Consider the following 17,500-nt stretch of genomic DNA (forward strand, 5'->3'; position numbering starts at 1 on the left):
AAAAAAAGAAGAAGAAAAGAAAAATATAGGGGGTGTCATAAGTGAGTGACGAAGTGGGCCAGCATCGGAGCCCATAGTGACTAAGTAGGAGACTCGTATGAGGTACTATTTATAACTATAATAATTATATGGTTTATATTTTAGGGCCGTCAGTGACATGTCATGATGGTGAATTAGTATGGCTCAGTGGTTTTAATTATTTTCAGGCCGCGCGCGCATACCAGTTAATCCAAGGAGTACAAGATAGGTTTCACCGTGCCACTGGTGGAACAACAGTATCACAGGAGACCCACAGTACTACAAAAGTTCAGCAGTGTCATGGAGTATTCAAAGAGCCAATATAGATTTGAAGTGGCTAAGAGGCTTCAAGCTGTCACGAAGGATCCACAGGGTGCCGTCAGTCCTGCAGGGTAAAGGAGGCTTGTGTCACGGGAGATTCGTAAGAGATCAAAGAGTAACAGGGAGACCCACGAAGTAATAACCCTAACAATTCCAATGCCTCTTTGGGGAGTGGTACCATTAAGTGGTCATCAATCACAGATTGCAAAGGATTACAAAGGTGGAGCATGCAAACAGGAGACCTTTTGGTCCATATCTAGGTCGGATGCGAAAAAAATAATAATAAATGAATAAATAAAAACTATAATAATGTGAATAACAAATAAAATACACAAATAAATGCTTAGATATAGTTAAAGAATAAACAAGCAGGTAAATAGTAAATAATAATGAATTGATATATAACTAATGATAAATGAGAATCAAATAGACAAATGATAACAAAACAAAAACAAATTATAATTATTACAGCATCTTGCTAGGTGTTTATCTAAATAATTTTTAAAGCTTCGAACTGAACTACATTGCACTGCCTCTACAAGAAGTTTATTCCATTCATTAACTACACGATTGGCGAAGTTGTTTCTACACAGTTCCAAATTGAATCTATTTCCGAACAGTTTGAGACCATTGTTACTTGTCTGATTCTCATTCAGTGTGAAAATTTTGTCACTTTTGATGTTGTCAATTCCCTTTAATGAGATTCAGTGACCATACGGAAACAGCATATTCCAAATGTGGACGAACTAACGATTTATATAGCTTGTTAATGAGTGATGGACTTTTGAAGTAAAAAATCCTAGAATCTTATTTGCTTTCTCAGAGGCTGAAATACACTGCTTGGATGATTTGAGATAGTTACTGATAATTACGCCGAGATCTTTTTCACTGTTCACTTTTGTTAACTAATTTCCAAATAACTTGTAATCGTACTTACTGTTATTTTTACTTGTGTTAAATATCATTAACCACTTTTCAGACCATTGCTGTAATTTATCTAAATCTTCTTGAATATCTAACTGATTTATGTGACTTGTATCATCAGCAAATTTGGAAATTTGATACATATCATTTATATATACTATGAATAGAAGTGGCCCCAGAACGGAACCCTGAGGAACTCCACTTGTAACATTTTTCCATCTAGAAGTTTTTTCCATTTAAAACAACTCTCTATTTTCGATCATTCAACCAACTTAATAGGCTACCACTTATTCCGTGTGAAGCTAATCTAGTAAGTAGTCTTTCGTGTGGGACGGTATGAAAAGCTTTTGCAAAGTCTAGATATATTAAATCCATATTGTTTCTATTGTCATAATTCGAGATAACTGTGTTGTAGAATTCGAGTAAGTTAGTCACGCAAGAACGTTTCCGTCTGAAACCATGCTGGCTATCATTTATCAAACGATTACTTTCTAAATGATGTTCGATAGCATCTCTGATGATAGTTTCCATTATTTTCCTACGATTGGCCTATAGTTATTTGGTTTCTTTTTGTAAACTTTTTTGAATATGGGAGTAACGTTAGCTAGCATCCTTTCTCTTGGGACATCTCCGGATATGAAGGATTTCTTGAGAATAATTTCTAATGGAATAACAATCTGATTTTTCATTTACTTTAAGATTCTTGGATGCCAACCGTCAGGCCCTGGTGTTTTATTAACTTTGAGTTTATCTATACACCTTTATTATTATTATTATTTTTTTTTTAATATTTACCATAGTAAGTTTACTTAGACTTTTCACAGGTTTCAGTTTGGAGTTCACTTTAGTTGTTTCGTTTACGAATACCGAGCTAAAATAATTGTTTAAAATATTACACATTCTTTCATTTGAATATTCAAGTTGACCGTCAGCACATAATAGTGGACCAATGTGATTCCTAACAACCTTTTTATCTCTAATGTAACTATAGGTTTCTTTTGGGATTCTCTATGGATTTATCAGCGATAATCATTTGGGATTGTCGTTTTCGTTTTTTATAATCTTTTTTTAAATCTCTCTGTATTGATACATAACTTTCATAATCATGGAAATAAAGCACAACATGCAAATTTATACCAAATGTAAACATTTCAAAGTGAAAACATATACATACATAACATACATACACCAAAGTCTTTTTACCCCTTACAAGGGAGGTAGAAAAAAGGCATAAATTCCACTCTCGCCCTACCATTCACCCACCTCCCTCCCTCTTATCTTGGCTCCTCCTGGATGACGGGTCATCCCTACATCTCGCCCACTGCCCTGGGTCAGCAAGGCCGCTTCATTAAATCGGCGACCACCCCTCATGCAGAATCACATACTCCCTCAACATCACCCACCTATCAATGCGTCACAGCATCATCCATACACAACCATTCACCCCTATCTTCTGCCTTCTCCCGTCCTTTCCCAACGCCCTTTTTACCCCATCCATCCATCTCGTACTTGATCCCCCCCTCACGTTCACTTCTTCCACGTCTGCCCTCCACACCTCTTTTACTAATGTTTCTTCACTCATTCTTTCCGTGTGTCCAAACCATCCTAATACTCTTTCATCAACTATATCTCCCAACTCCCTTTCCACTCCTCAACTCCTCGTTTCTCATTCTATCCAGCTTAGTTACCCCAATCAGTCACGGCATTTACCCCTCAGTTATAATGTTATTTTCATTGATATAGTGCAAAAACTAGTTTCTATACCGACAAGTTTTATTAATAGTGTCTCTTAGCTTTAGTAACGCCACCACGTCTTCTCTACATCTCCCATGTTGGTGGGGTACGGTCCTGCTGTAAGCCACTATGCATGGGCATTGGTGACATGATAATGTCACTTAGTTTTGTTAATGCTGTTACAGGGAAGGAGATCAATGTAAAGAGAAAAACAAAACAAATATTTTTTTTAGCATTTATTTACCTTATTTTACAAAAAAAAAAAACATATTGGGCATTCTCAAATGTAAAGAAAATAATTAAACGCTCAACAGTGCAGCTAATACCTTCTCTACGAGGTGAATAGGCACGATAGCCGTTGAAAAAAATAAACATTGGTTCCTTCCCGAACCAAAAACAGAAGGATTAGACATGTAACTGTTTGCCGATTAGTGACGATTCCTCCTAGGAGGACCACGGCCAGGAAAGCCTATGGGCCTCCCTCCTCTTCTTATACAAATACCGTCGCTGTTGAAGTCCGACTCATCCCGAAGACAGAAGAGCCCCCTGCCGCAGTTCCCATGGATGAACCAAGGACCTCCACACACCTCATACTGGGTCTGTAGGGGCGGGTTGGAAGGAAGTAATACAATTGCCTAACGACAGTGAGAATAATTATACAAGACAAAAATTATTATATCAGTCACAGGACTGGTAAGGGAGTAGCAGAACGGAGGGATAGTGTACAAGTTAAAAGTGATCAGCGTTCGTCCTGGAGTGGAGATTAATCTCAATCTTAAAAGAATGTTGAGTGACTGATTGGTAAGCAATGAAGGATAACACTAAAGCCCCTAAGACAGGGAATGCATTAAACTGTGACCAGAGCAGTGGGTGGGGACAGGGGTTATTTTTCACGCACAAGGAGCTATGACGGTAGAGACAATAATGGGCTCTTGGACAGAAGTGAGGTGGGTGAAGGATGGATTAAAAATGCCGATCTATTATGCACCCTCCCCCTACACACACACATACATGACGATGAAAGGGTTCGTTCCTGCATGGAGAGTTTCCTTTGGATGAAGACAGTCGTTCGGTGTCAAATCGAAAAAAAAACAAAAAAAAAACGGAGCCGATGATTTTTAATGTAAAAAATATATATATTTAAAGGCTGGAATATGGCTCCATATAAAAAAAAACACGAAAGGCCATTTATATGTTGCATACTCAAGAGGATAGTTTAGAAAATCTCGACAATAATGTGAACGATGCTACGAGGATTCACTCCAACTCCGAACCTTTGAGTCAACTGTTGTCTGTTGATGAAACTATGCTTGTAGCTGGGTAAGAGTCTAAAACATTTAGAGACGGAAATCAGGATGACATGTGATAGGAGAAAGTTGATGCTAAATGTGAAAAAAAAAATCGGAGGGAATAGGTCAAACAACAAATACTCAAAAGTGGGAAAAAGGATAACTTGACAGTTAACTCACTTTGGCGCAGACCGTGCAGCATCCGCAAACGTCACTTTCGGTCCCCGCTCGACAGGTGAAGGGGTTCAGGGGCGGGCAGTCCGACTTATCACACAGAGGGCATGACAACCCTTGGTTCCTGAGAGAGAGATAAAGAAAGACATGGAAATGGGGGACGGGCGTTGTCATTGCGAAATCACAATGTCTTCAGAAGAAAACAGAGCCCAGTGAAAGGTTAGAGCAATAAAAAGCTACAGCCTATCCTCGACTATTGTTCCCCCATCCACACACTAATCTGTCTCATCACCTTAGTAAACGGGATGTGACGAGGTTGTCCACTTGCCGTACCTTTGGACGAAGGCGAGGATACCCAGGAACAGAAGCAGGAGGTGAGGACCCGTCTGAAGACCCATGTTGACTGTAACGACGTTCCCTCTTGCCACTGTGGATGTTCAAGGAGTAATTGACGCTCCCTGGTGGCTGAGGTGACTTTTTAGTGGACCAGAGGCGGCGCGGTGCTGGAATTCCCCAGTTCCCCCTGGAGCATTTTTCTTCTCTGCAGCTTTTTTTTTTTTTTTTTTTTTTTTGCAGGTTGCCACATGCACGATCTATCTCAGATTGCCCATGGAATACTTAGATTCCTCTGGGGCTTTTTTCTTTCTCTGAAGCCTTATTTATTTATTTATTTATTTATTTTTTTGCAGGTTGCCACATGCACGATCTATCTCAGATTGCCCATGGTAAATCGTTCAAGAACTCAGGTATGTAGAACAGTAAAAAAATATGAGTGGTGACGGGAAAGGACACAATAATAATAATGATAAATGAATAAATGGATAACATTAAATAAAGTCGGTGTCATCAATGAGTGACGAAGTGGGCCAGCATCGGAGCCTGTTACCAGGCATAACTGCATAACATTTATGTGGTTTATATTTATTAAGGCCATCAGTGATATGTCATAAGGTGCCTTAGTAAGGAACGGTTCTACACACACACACGCACGTATGCACACACCTACTAAACCAATTTATTTAGCACTTTGAGCAATATGAAAGGGTGAATCTATACTCAGCTGTAACTTCATCGCAGCCAAAATTGTAAAGAAATCAGAGTTAGTGTGTAGCTATATATCATATTACCTTTATTCTTTGTAAAGCATAATCAAGTGTTTGTGACTTACATCTAGTTTAAAGAAAATAAAAGAAAGGCACTTACTTGGATCATATGCCTCTCTTCCGCCTCCCTATCTTTCCTTCCCATTTCTTACAAACCACTATTCCTTAGACTGAGTAAAATCGCATGGTGGCATCCAGTGCAAACGTACAAGTTTGAAGGATTGAAAGAAAATATTCTGGTCGAACATCTTACATTTTGTTTTTGTATTTAAAAATCAGATCCTTCCCAGAATCCGTTCCATCACTCAGATTAAATGCAAATACGAAAACGACACTGGCTAACAAAGAGTTTTGACACAAGAAAATATGACACTTGTTTTTATGCATTTTTGCATTCTGAATAGAATTCTATTCTGAAAAAAATGTATCACCCAGATTTTTTGGTGTTCCAGTGTACTTTTGTCTTTTGTTTATAGAATGATCGCCATCGTGCTTTCGAATATTTTTTGTCGTTTCTACTTTCGGCAATGATGTCCAGTATGTTATGGAGGAACATGGTCACACATATATCACAAATGAGTGGCGCTTGTTTATTGACTCTTCCAAAGGAAGATTGAAAACAATCTTATTCCATAATGGAAGTAAGTTTCCTTCTGTTCATCTGGCTCATGCAGCTAACATGAAGAAAACACATGAGCATATGAAGTTTCTGTTGCAAAAGTTAAGTATGAGGAATTGAAATGGAACATCTGCGGTGACCTAAAGGTTGTTACACTTTTACATGGAATGCACATGTACTACACGATCCCACGTTATAATATAACAAAACAAGAGCCCCCGCGCAAAATGCTTACACCCTTAAAGTAAAAAAAAAAAAAACGACAGAAACTCACAGGTTAAGCTCACGGTGTTGTTTCATTTAGACATTTCCAAGTTGGGTGCTCTCCTATTTCAGCATTACCAAATGGACGCTTCTCAGTTGACCCTTTTAAAAAATTGGCTATAAAACAAATACTATCATTATAAGGGCTTATTAACATTACAGTTTTGTATATGTACTAATGTATATGTACTAATGATGAGATTAAGAGTGAATATGACCTAAAATGTCTCAGTTTCATATGTATTTATATATATACATATATATATATATATATATATATATATATATATATATATATATATATATATGTATGTATGTATATATATATATTGAGGAATGGACGACAAAATGAGGGGCAGGGTGGTGAGATAAACACCGAGAATCGTAGAAGTTTTTATGAACTGACCTATCGCTCTTAACAGAGCTTCTACGGAGTGTACAAACAAGGTCAAGAAATCAAAAAATTTATACCTCACATCATACAGCGTTCCATCCTTATCCCACCCCATCTCTCCCTCTCGTACCCTTCAACTCCTGTAAGACCATCCAGCCGGACGTTTTGGACAGCTTAATAAAACCATCCCGATGGTTACAGCAGGGCTAGGAAGCTATGAAAGCTGCCTTGGCTATTTTTTTTTTTTTTTTTTTTTTTTTTTTTTTTTTTGTCTAGTTAAGTAAATGTCCATATTTCTCCACATGAACCACCAAGGCGTTTGATGTTCCGTGGGCCCTCAGGTCAGTCTTGTGCTCATATGTCCGCTTGTGTAGGTCTCTTCCTGTCTCCCTAAAGTAGTTTAAGTCACAGCCACCACATGGGATTCTGTAAACCATGCTGTTGTTATTATGTTCTTATCGGCTGAAAGAAACCTGCACGGCGAAGCTATAGCAATAATCCTATACCACACTTCTGGTCATATGGCCACTTCCCGAAGGGTGAGTGTGGTTGAATTTTCCGCCAAAATCATCGAAATTTAAAATTCCCGGCTCTGTGCAGGCATGCGCATTGTCGACCCCACCTCCCCCTCCCTACCCCTCCCTTCTTACCCGGCTGCCCGGCTTGCAGAGCTCACTTCAATGAGAAATGAAGGCTTCGCCTGTGGGAGGAGGGAGGGACCCTAAATCTGTGCAGGTTTCTTAAGCCGATAAGAACAATTTAAGCGGCACGAGCCGCGACAAAGAAATATTATCGGCTGAAAGAAACCTGCACAGCGAAGCTATGCATGAGACGAGGACAGGTGGGAGGAGAGGTGAAGCCTGATTCAAACCGTTATTACGTGTGTCTTTCCTATGGGAGACTTATTCATTTTATCACTCAGTAGAGGGGAGAAAGAAACGTCAAGTACCCACGCCGAAGAATATGACATGCACAACATTGCACTGTTCACACGATGCGTAAATTATACGAAATTCGTATCCTGTTCAGCGGTTTCTGGCCCCTCCCCACTCCTCGATCGCCCTTTGCCCCCTCCACCCCCTTTTTTTTTTTTATGAGATGATAGGGGTGGAGCCGTTTCCATGGCGACACATGGGCCAGGGGTGACCGAGTGGTAGAGACACCGTGTCCCCAAGGGAGTCGTCGATGTTCAGCCCCTAGGTCCCGCACCCGCTCCACCGAGTGGGTGCGGAGAAACGCCAGCGATGCCACAAAGTCCCTGATGCTGTGGGCGTGCGGGGCATGGCCCGGGTCGGCTCTCTCCCAAAAAGCGGAAAGGCAGGTGTGCCCGGGACCTCGGGGTTAGGGGAATCCTAAATTTCGAGTTATAGAAGAGATGATCCTCAAAAATCTCTTCCGTGTGGTCCACGTAGTCTTCGAACGCACGGACCGGGCGCAGTGGATGTGGGCGTCCTCCCTCCCGGAAGGATTGTATTCTGAGAGGGCCAATCATGTCGTCCGCTCGGCCGTTCCTGGCCAGGAATGTTGGTGATGGAGAGAGGGTTAGGGCCGAGCTGTCCTCCTCCAGTTTGGAGACGGACGGGTGGCGGTTGATTGCCACCAGCTGTGAAGCCCTGTAGTCCGTAGTCAAGGCGAGCAGACAGACGACACGTTGAGGGAAGTGATCTTCCTCCATAATGGCCCTTTCGAACGCCAGGTACTGCAGAACACAAATTGCAGCCTTGAAATATCTTTTTTTTATCTTAAAAATAATAGTTTTTTTTTTTTGCCAATTTGCCACCGAACGACTGTCTTCATCCAAAGGAAACTCCCCATGCAGGAACGAACCATTTCATCGTCGCGCCATTAAGTGCTGGTTATGGGTGACAGGCGCCTGATATCATAATTTTTGTCTTGTATACTTATTCTCACTGTTCGTTAGGCCATTGTATTACTTCCTTCCAACCCACCCCTACAGGCCCAGTATGAGGTGTGTGGAGGTCCTTGGTTCGTCCATGGGAACTGCGGCAGAGGTCTCTTCTGTCTTCGGGATGAGTCGGACTTCAACAGCGACGGTATTTGTTTAAGAAGAAGGAAGCCCATAGGCTTTCCTGGCCGTGGTCCTCCTAGGAGGAATCGTCACTAATCCGCAAACAGTTATATGTCTAATCTTTCTGTTTTTGGTTCGGGAAGAAACCACTGTTTATTTATTTCTTCAATGGCTATCGTAGAGATGGTATTTGCTGCATTGTTCAGCGTTTAATTATTTTCTTTTGAGAATGCCCAATATGTGTTTTTGGTAAAATAAGGTAAATAAAAGCAAGATTTTGTTTTGTTTTTGTTTTTCTCATTACATTGATCTTATTCCCTGTAACAACATTGACAAAACTAAGTGACATTGTCATGTCACCAATGCCTAGGCATAGTGGTTAACGGCAAGACCGTACCCCAGCAGTGTGAGGGAAAATCGCCACTTAATCTTCTAAACAACCTGAAATTAATTTGATAGTGCTGCATTGTAGAAGAACCAGAACTTCCAGTGCTATCCTGTGTTTTCTTACTTGTCCTATGAGTCTATACACGAACCGAGAGTTCTGAAGCAAGCAGTGGTGGTCCGCACCTAGTTTCAGCAAGACGTGGTGGCGTTACTAAAGCTAAGAGACTATTAATAAAACTTGTCGGTGTGTAAAGAAAATAACGCATTGTAGCTGAGGGGTAAATGCTGTGACTTATTGGAGGAGAACGGGAGTGGAAAGGGAGTTGGGAGATATGGTTGATGAAAGAGTATTGGGATGGTTTGGACACACTGAAAGAATGAGTGAAGAAACATTAGTAAAAGACGTGGAAGGAGTGAACATGAGGGGGAGACCAAGTACCAAATGGATGGATGGAGTAAAAGGGGCGTAGGGAAAGATGGTAATATCTGTTGAGGAAGGACGGGAGAATGCAGAAGATAGGGGTTGAATGGTTGTGTATGGACGATGCTGTGACGCATGAAAGGTAAATGATGGGTGATGTTGAGGAAATATGTGTTTTTGCATGAGGGTACGGAGGGGTGGTCGCCGATTAATGAAGCGGCCTTGCTGTGGATGTGTTGTGTCTTGCGACACTGCCTCTGACCCAGGGCAGTGGGCGAGATGACCCGTCGTCCAGGAGGAGCCAAGATAAGAGGGAGGGAGGTGGGTGAATGGTAGGGCGAGAGTGGATTTTATGTCTTTTTTTTCTACCTCCCTTGTAAGGGGTAAAAATACTTTGGTGATTCACCTTGGTCATTGGTTCACGTGTTAGACTCGTGATCGACAGCTATTTCCCTCCTGGAAGAGAGCTCAGATCTCCGATGACCGATCTATGGGTAATGCTTTGACCTTACACGCACACACACACCCAACTCCCCGCCCACGAGAGTTCGAGTAACGACTCGAAGCGCAGCAAGGTCCAGGGAGGAAAGGGGACTTGCTGATTTTAGGCCACTAAGCGGCGATCACCAGGTTGTAGTCCAGCTTGGAGGCAGATATCCTTGACGGGGATAAGCAGACCGCATACGGGTTCCGTCGGTGGGGCCGCGACCCATCCATCGGAAAGTTCCTCGTCAGCCGGATGGCTCTGACAAGGTTGAGGGCCCATCATGCATTGAGTGTAACTTGCTGGATGTGTTGAGACCATCTGCCATCTCTCTGGAATATAACCCTTAGGTACCGGACGGACTTCGCAGGTCTTACAGGTGTTCCACATATCTTGATGTGGTTCCATTCCGGGTGTGTGCCACTGTTGAATCCTATCTGGTGGGCAGGCATATAGGTTGTCTTGGCTGCCGAAAGCGAGAAACCAAGGCTTGTAAGTTGGGTCACTATCAGATCGATCTGGCTCTGGAAGTGACGAAGTTCGGCTCTGTGCTGAGTTGAGTCCCTCTTTAGTAGCCGGTGCCTCGTCTTCCTCCATAGGGCTATGTCGTCAGCATAGGCAGTGACGATCGTGTCCCCTATCACCCCTTTCTCCATTTGGAGGCCCGTAAGTGTTGAGCCGCTCTGTGTTCAGCTACTCCGGCGTTTTTTATAGTTATCTGGGCGGAGGGTATCCGACCAGGATGTGGGCGAGCCCTTCTATGTTTTCGGTGATGTTGTAAACTATGTCGGCTCCAGTCTTCCAAGCTTCGGGGGCCATGGGGTTGAATTGTCTACCTCTTCTCAGGGCGATGGTGTGAGCGCACTCTAGTAGATAGTGAAGGAGAGGCTCTGAGGTGTTCATCCCGCAGTGGTTTCAATGTGAGGATGGTAGCGTGTTGTCTTGGCCAGCTCATCTGCTCGTTCGTTTCCGTGTATCCCTATGTGGCTGGGTATCCAGTTGATGATGACTGGGCGATCTTGTTCGTTGTGTAGCTGCAGGAGGTAGAGTATTGTTGTGATAATGTGTATGTTGGTGGGTATGTCCTTCTTCTGGAGTACTTGTGTCACCGCAAGAGAGTCGGTGTGTATGACTACCGGCCCCTGTAGTTGGCTTGAGTACTCCAGAGCTTTTTGCATTGCCACCAGCTCAGTCTGTAGAGTCGAGTAGTGGTCTGATGTGCGCCAGGCGGCGGTGTATGTTGCGGAGTATACTCCTGCACCTGTTGTGCCGTTCTCCGTGTCGACAGTGCCGTCAGTGTAGCAGACAAATCCACCCTGGGCCTCCGTCGCCTGGATCGTTGTTCGTGCAGTGTCCCTCAGTTCCCCTGGTGAGCAGTGAGGTCGGTACTTCAGGCATGCTCTGTCTGGCTTCAGAGCCTTTAGATGTCCTTCCATGCCTGTCGCGCGGATTTGGTCTTCTAGGTGTCTGATGTATGTGTCTGATCGTGGTAGGTCCGGGTGTGCGTCCAGGTGAGCCTTGAGTTTAGTCTTGAGATGTGAATCCCTGTCGCTCAGCAGAGCCTTGGCTGCCGCGGTGCAGTTCCGGGTCTGAATCCTGGCCATCAGTGGTGGTATGCCAGATTCCATCTGCAGGTTGCTTTTTCTTGTCCACATGGGAGCACCTAGGATGAGGCGAAGGGCGTTGTTTTGTGCAACTTCAAGTGATTCTTCCTGCTGTGATGTTAGATGTGATAGGACAGGTGCTCTATATTCAATAATTGATCGGATGCAATACTTGTAGTAGTGTTCCAGTACCAGGCGGCTGGCACCCGCCTCAAGTGATTGCATATATCTCATTGGAGCTGTCTTCGTTTTTGTCATTTGCTTCAGCTTCTGGATTTGAAGAGAGGATGACAAGGTTTTCTGCACAGTGACTCCAAGATAAGTGATGTCATCCACCCACTCAAGATCTTGCTGGTGTATGGAGATTGGCCTTGGGTTTGCCATTTTAATAGCCATGGCTTTTGTCTTCCTTACGTTTATTTTGTGTGCAGCTCTTTTGTATAGTGTTGAGTGCTTTTTGGGCATTGGTGCGGCAGTTGGGTCCCTTGCTAACTATGGCGATGTCGTCAGCATATATGAAGATCTCAACGTTCCGTGGTCGTGGGAGGGAGACTATGTTGTCCATGTGCACGTTGAACAGGTAGGGACTCAAGATGCCTCCTTGAGGGGTGTCGTGTTCCAGGTCTTTGTAGCCCGTCTGTTTTCGCAGTATGCCTGTACCCATGCCAGAAGGTTGCCTGCGATTCCCTTCTCGACGAGAGAGGTCAGCATCGCTGAGGGATTGACCAATTCGAAGGCCTTTTCTAAGTCCAGGAAGACGATGATTGCCTTTTTCCCGTTGATGAAGCTGAGGAAGTCCATGATGCACTCCGTGGTTCCCACCATACCCCGATAGGTATATAACTGTGGATGGAGTGGCCCTACTTTCCATTTCAGCCTGTTGAGCACCATTTTCTCGACGGTCTTCTCTATACAGCTAAGTAGGGAGATGGGTCTGTAGCTGTTGGCCTCCTTGGACTTGGGGATAGGAACTATATCTTGGGAATTCCAGTTCCTAGGTCTCGCATGTTGCGCTAGGGTGCGATTTGCCAAGAGTAGAATGGCCTTCCATTCGGCATCGCCAGCGTTCTTGATCATCGAGTAGGTTATCTCGTCTGCCCCAGGCGAGGTGTCTTTTCCAAGGTGTCTCGCCGTTCGGAGCTCTTGTAAAGTGAAAGGTTTGTCCATGTCTGTAGGTGAGTGTATTGCCGTAGAGATTAGTTCTTGTCGCTGTTGTTCCAGTTCTTCTTGCTTCGTCCTGGTTGCGCACGGAAGTTGCGTAGGAGATGTCCTTTGGGCAAAACCGATTGCTAGGCGGTCTGTTTCTTGTTCCGGATCCGGGTGGATGATCCTGTTGGTCCTGTTTTTTCCTGAGACTTTGTGTAGCCATCTCCATAGCTCCCTGGTGGTTGTATGACTGTTGAGCTGGGAGCACCATTCTAGCCATTTTCTCTGTCTTATTTCTTGCAATTCCTCGTGCATATGTCGTATGGCTTATTGGAGTTGCTTCCTGTTGCCTGCGTTGGGCCTCCTCTTATGAATTTTCCTGAGGCGGTTGACTCATGTAGTACCATGTATCCTTGCACTCCCTGCTAGGCTTCTTCTTCCGTGGCATTGCAGCGTCCGCCGCGGCGTGAAAGGCAGTCACAAGGTCCCTTTCTTGGTTGTCGATGTCCAGTGGGGGAATGTAGTCTTCAAACCACTCTGTCAGACTTTGCGCAAATTTATCCCATTTTGCGAAGGCAGAGTTCCAGCCTTTTGGTGGGCTAGGGAGCAGCTGAATTTGGGGCATTTTGATCTTCGTTATTGTTGCGTAATGGTCACTGGTCAGGACTGGGTGGACCCTCCACTGTGCAAGGCTTCGAAGTATCGCGGGAAGGAAGGTGAGATCAAGCCTCCCTCCCCTTATGTGTGTTGGTGCTCCGCTGTTGAGAAGGCAGACGTCCTGAAACCCGCTGAGAAGGTGCGCGACGTGGTGACCGTTGGCGTTGGTTGTTGAAATAGAGTAGAGTATGGGGTGGTGAGCGTTTATATCTCCCCAAAAAACAATGTTATGGCTGTCGCAGTTTCCAAACAGTTGTGAGAGATCGATGTTCTCCGTAGGCCGGGAGTACAGATTGTAACATTGGAGGGTGACCCCAGCAAGTTGTATTTGGACCACAAGCACCTCTGTAGCTTCCCCACACTCCAGGTAGTCCTTGATTTGAACACTTGGAGTTTTATTTTTCACCAGAGTGGAAAGTCCTCGCCCTGTGCTTCCGATATCTTTCCTGTAGCATGTGTATCCTGGGACTCGGAAGGTGTGATGGTATGGTAGTAGGGTTTCCTGCAGTAGGACCACGTCTATTTGGTCTTCTTGGATCGTGGCAAGAAGAGATGCCATTTTCGGGCGGATACCCCTTGCATTCCTCTGGAGTATGCTCAGCATTCCATCAGTGGGTCTGGGAGGATTGATCTCTGGACTCGATGATCTTGTTGTGTTGTTGCTGCTGCAGCGTGTTGTTGCTGCTGCAGCGTGAGTTCTGTCTGAGAGTTCCGTGTCGCTGCTGAGTGTTGGTGCAGAGATGGGAATTCGTCCAAGTCCTGGTCTGTTTTCCTGGGTTCCTTCGTTGCTACTCGGTGTGTGGTATGGTCTCTGTCTGTTGCTGGCGAAGTTTCGCATGACAGCATATTGTTCTTCATGACCTGGGTGACAATGGTTTCCGTCACATGTTTGTCCAGGGAAGCATTCAGTGCTGCAGCAAGTTGTGTTGCCATATCCTTCAGAAGATTCTTGAGAGTTGAGACTTCCAGGGTGACTGTGTGTTTTTCTTGTGTTTGTGGGTTTTGGTTTCTCTGGGGTACTCCTTTCGGATATTTGCGTGAGCTGGACCGGTTCCGGATCTATCGCTGTCGTGTATCCCTCTGGTTGGTGCGCTCTTCCTTCTTCAGTGATTCCGTGGGTAGTCGGTTCTGTGGCTCTTTGGTCTGCTGTGATGGATGTTGGGGTTCCCTGGTCTGCTGTGGTGGATGGAGCGGTTTCCTGGTCTGCTGATTCCTTTTTGGACTCCGTGTGGTCAGTGTCTGGGGGTAGTTGATTTGTTCTTTGTTGGTTTCCCATCTTCTGTTTCTTCCTGAAGCTGGCGGTGGGGGTAGTGTTTGGGTAATTGGTGTCCTCTCCGGCTGCTTTGCGTGTGGCCGGGCATGTATCTTCTCTAACCTTGCGGGGCATCTTGGGTTCCATGCGTGGTGGGTCTGTTTGCAATTTGGGCAACATGGTTTTACCGGCTGGTTTTGTCTCAGCTTGGAAGTACATTGTTCCGTTTCGTGTTGCTTGCTGCAAACGGCGCATGTCTTCTTGAATCTGCAGCGTGCCTGATGATGGCCAAACCTCTGACACGCATAACAGCGTAGGGGCTCTGGGTACCATGTCCTGACGGTGTAGGACCCCCATGTTCCTTGTGTCACTCTGTTCGGAAGGGGTCCTAGAAAGGTGATAAGTATGGAGGTGGTGGGCTTCTTCTGTCTGTCCAAGGCCCTCTCTGCAGTTTTGACGTTCGATAGTTCTAGTATCGGTTCTAGGCAGAGTGCGAGGGGATATCCCCTTATGATCCCCTTGATTGGTTTCTGGGCAGGGTCTAGCTCCTGAAGGGCAGGAGACCGCCGAAGTGTGTCTAGTGCTGCGTTGTCCAGAGGCATGATTGTCCATTGGCCATCCAGGTTTGGCCAGGCTTTCATGGCTAGGTTCGGGTGTCTCTTCTCCAATGTTCTGATTATTTGATATGGGGTTTCCTTTTGTGGTATTAACTTGAACTTGGGCCTGACATTGGGCCCTGTGCTTGTTCCGGGTCCGCTCGTCGCTGATGTCGAAGCTTCCATTATGTTGGTGGGGTCTGCATTCGAAGGGTTTTTTGCTTTGGATTTTTTTGTTTTGCCTACTTCTGTCCATCCTGAGTCTGGTGATGGTGTTTCTGGGGAGGTTTCTGATCGTATACGTTTTCCGTCTTGTGGCTCTTCCTGGTCTTCTTCATCCGAGTCGTCAAAGATGCTTCTCTTCTTAAAGGTGTACGAAGCCATAGCCTGAAGTGCTCAATGTGATATCCAGTTGCAGAGACAAAGGTGGATATATATATATATATATATATAAAGTAGAAGACAAGCTAGGAACATGGGAAGGACACACAAGATGCTTCACAATCAGGTAGAGCCGATGTTTACATATACGGACGTTTGGTCCATGACGTTACGTCACCCCGGCTTAGTAGCACTTGGAGAAGTTCTTACAATTTTATCAATAACAAAATCATCAAGCTTAAATAATCCTAAACTTAAATTGATATTATGGTCAAAGGTTTGTTTAATATGCTTGTATTCAATAATGTTTCTTTCTAATAAGGATCTACAAGAAATTATTACATTAGAATTATCCCAGTCAATAGGATGATTGTGGTCTCTTACATGGACAAAAAGGCCACTGGAACTTTGCCCACTCTTTAAAAACTAGGATAAATCAGCACAAATATAGTGTAAGGAGTGGGCAAAGTTCCAGTGGCCTTTTTGGCCATGTAAGAGGCCACAATCATCCTATTGACTGGGATAATTCTCATGTAATAATTCCTTGCGCAAGAGCGTGCGCAGGAGGAGGCAAAATTAATGATATTATAAATATATGGTTAATAGTATATGGTTATATCAATATACTCACTTTAAATTGTCCGCATGAGCATAGACGTACACTATCTACATGAGTTACATTTTGACTTTCATCAATCATACACAGATATACCATAACTAAATCATAAGTCCATTTGATATGATGTGGGCCACTGCATCAGGTAGGATTCAATATTTCCAATCTCTAATTGTGCATTTGTACCGTATGATAGATGTATGTGAGATGTAAAAAAATTGTTTAATAAAGCAAATATAAAAATGTATGTGTTTTGCCTTATTCCATTAAGGATATATGAATGAATGATATGAAAACAATTTAATAAAGACGTGTGAGCTTTTGTCGTTTCTTTTCATTAAGGGGTGTGAACTTTTGTCGTGTGATATTTTTTGTCTTGTGAGTTTATGACTTGTGAACGTTTGTCTTGTGAGCTTGTCCGTGCACTGATGTACACTTAGATCTGTTGCGTCCACTGTGAGTAGAATCGTCGGGATATCGCAAAGTATAGCCAAAGTGATCACTGGATCCAGGAAAGAAGAATGTCATTGGTACTCCACTTTGTTGATCCTAAGAAAATCCATCTGTCTCCTTTGTATATTGAGCTGGAGCCAATGGAAATTTTCCTAAAATGTATGGATAAAATTGGCAAGGTACTCACATACTTGCAAAATAGATTTCTAAGAGTAAATGACGCAAAAATTAAGGAAAGTCTTTCAGTGAACAGACAGTTGCGTCCCGGACAACTGCAAACCAGGACAATTGTGTACCAAATAAAAACATAACTGGTTGATTTCGGAAAATATAAGGAATGAGGAATTCAAATATTTAACATCTGTGTCCCTGGCTAAATGTGCATTTGAGTAAACCAGGTAGTATCTAGATATTTCTTTAAGATATACCAATAGAGTAACATACATGAACGATAATCATTAACAATTTGGTTGTTTATATAGATGTGTGAGTAAATTTATGCGCAATAAAATAATAGTAATTAACTTTAAAATCATTCAAATAAAACCAAAACCTGTGTATGTTGTAGGCTATTCCTGTTGAAAATATATATATTGTTATTAGGATCATCAAAATCGTTTGTCTGAACAATTTT

At 43.6% G+C, this 17,500-nt stretch overlaps 3 protein-coding genes across 4 annotated transcripts in view; 1 reads left to right on the forward strand and 2 right to left on the reverse strand.

The window, feature by feature from the left end:
- LOC143023751 (venom protein 302-like) overlaps positions 1-347 on the reverse strand; it is a 5,246-nt gene extending 4,899 nt beyond the window's left edge. Inside the window, exon 1 of the mRNA XM_076182360.1 lies at positions 1-347. This exon is cut by the window's left edge and continues 254 nt beyond it. The gene's annotated coding sequence lies outside the window, so the exon portion shown is untranslated.
- The window catches only part of LOC143023734 (single insulin-like growth factor-binding domain protein-2), a 190,555-nt gene extending 181,420 nt beyond the window's left edge, over positions 1-9,135 (forward strand). Inside the window, exon 3 of the mRNA XM_076182338.1 lies at positions 8,798-9,135. Within this exon, the coding sequence (XP_076038453.1) occupies positions 8,798-8,965 (168 nt within the window). The 3' untranslated portion in view covers positions 8,966-9,135. The remainder of the gene's footprint in view (positions 1-8,797) is intronic.
- The window catches only part of LOC143023665 (venom protein 302-like), a 51,152-nt gene continuing 36,870 nt past the window's right edge, over positions 3,219-17,500 (reverse strand). The window contains exons 1-3 of one of the 2 annotated variants that reach the window (XM_076182280.1): positions 4,794-4,899; positions 4,467-4,584; positions 3,219-3,596 (exon numbers count right to left, since the gene is read on the reverse strand). In XM_076182280.1, the coding sequence (XP_076038395.1) occupies positions 3,426-3,596; positions 4,467-4,584; positions 4,794-4,858 (354 nt within the window). In that variant the 5' untranslated portion in view covers positions 4,859-4,899 and the 3' untranslated portion in view covers positions 3,219-3,425. Of the gene's footprint in view, positions 3,597-4,466; positions 4,585-4,793; positions 4,900-17,500 lie in introns of those variants that run through there. The other variant, XM_076182272.1, reaches the window with a different exon arrangement.

This window comes from Oratosquilla oratoria, chromosome 3, assembly GCF_046742065.1.
Source record: "Oratosquilla oratoria isolate Oo_2021 chromosome 3, ASM4674206v1, whole genome shotgun sequence".
NCBI classification, from domain to species: Eukaryota; Metazoa; Arthropoda; class Malacostraca; order Stomatopoda; family Squillidae; genus Oratosquilla; species Oratosquilla oratoria.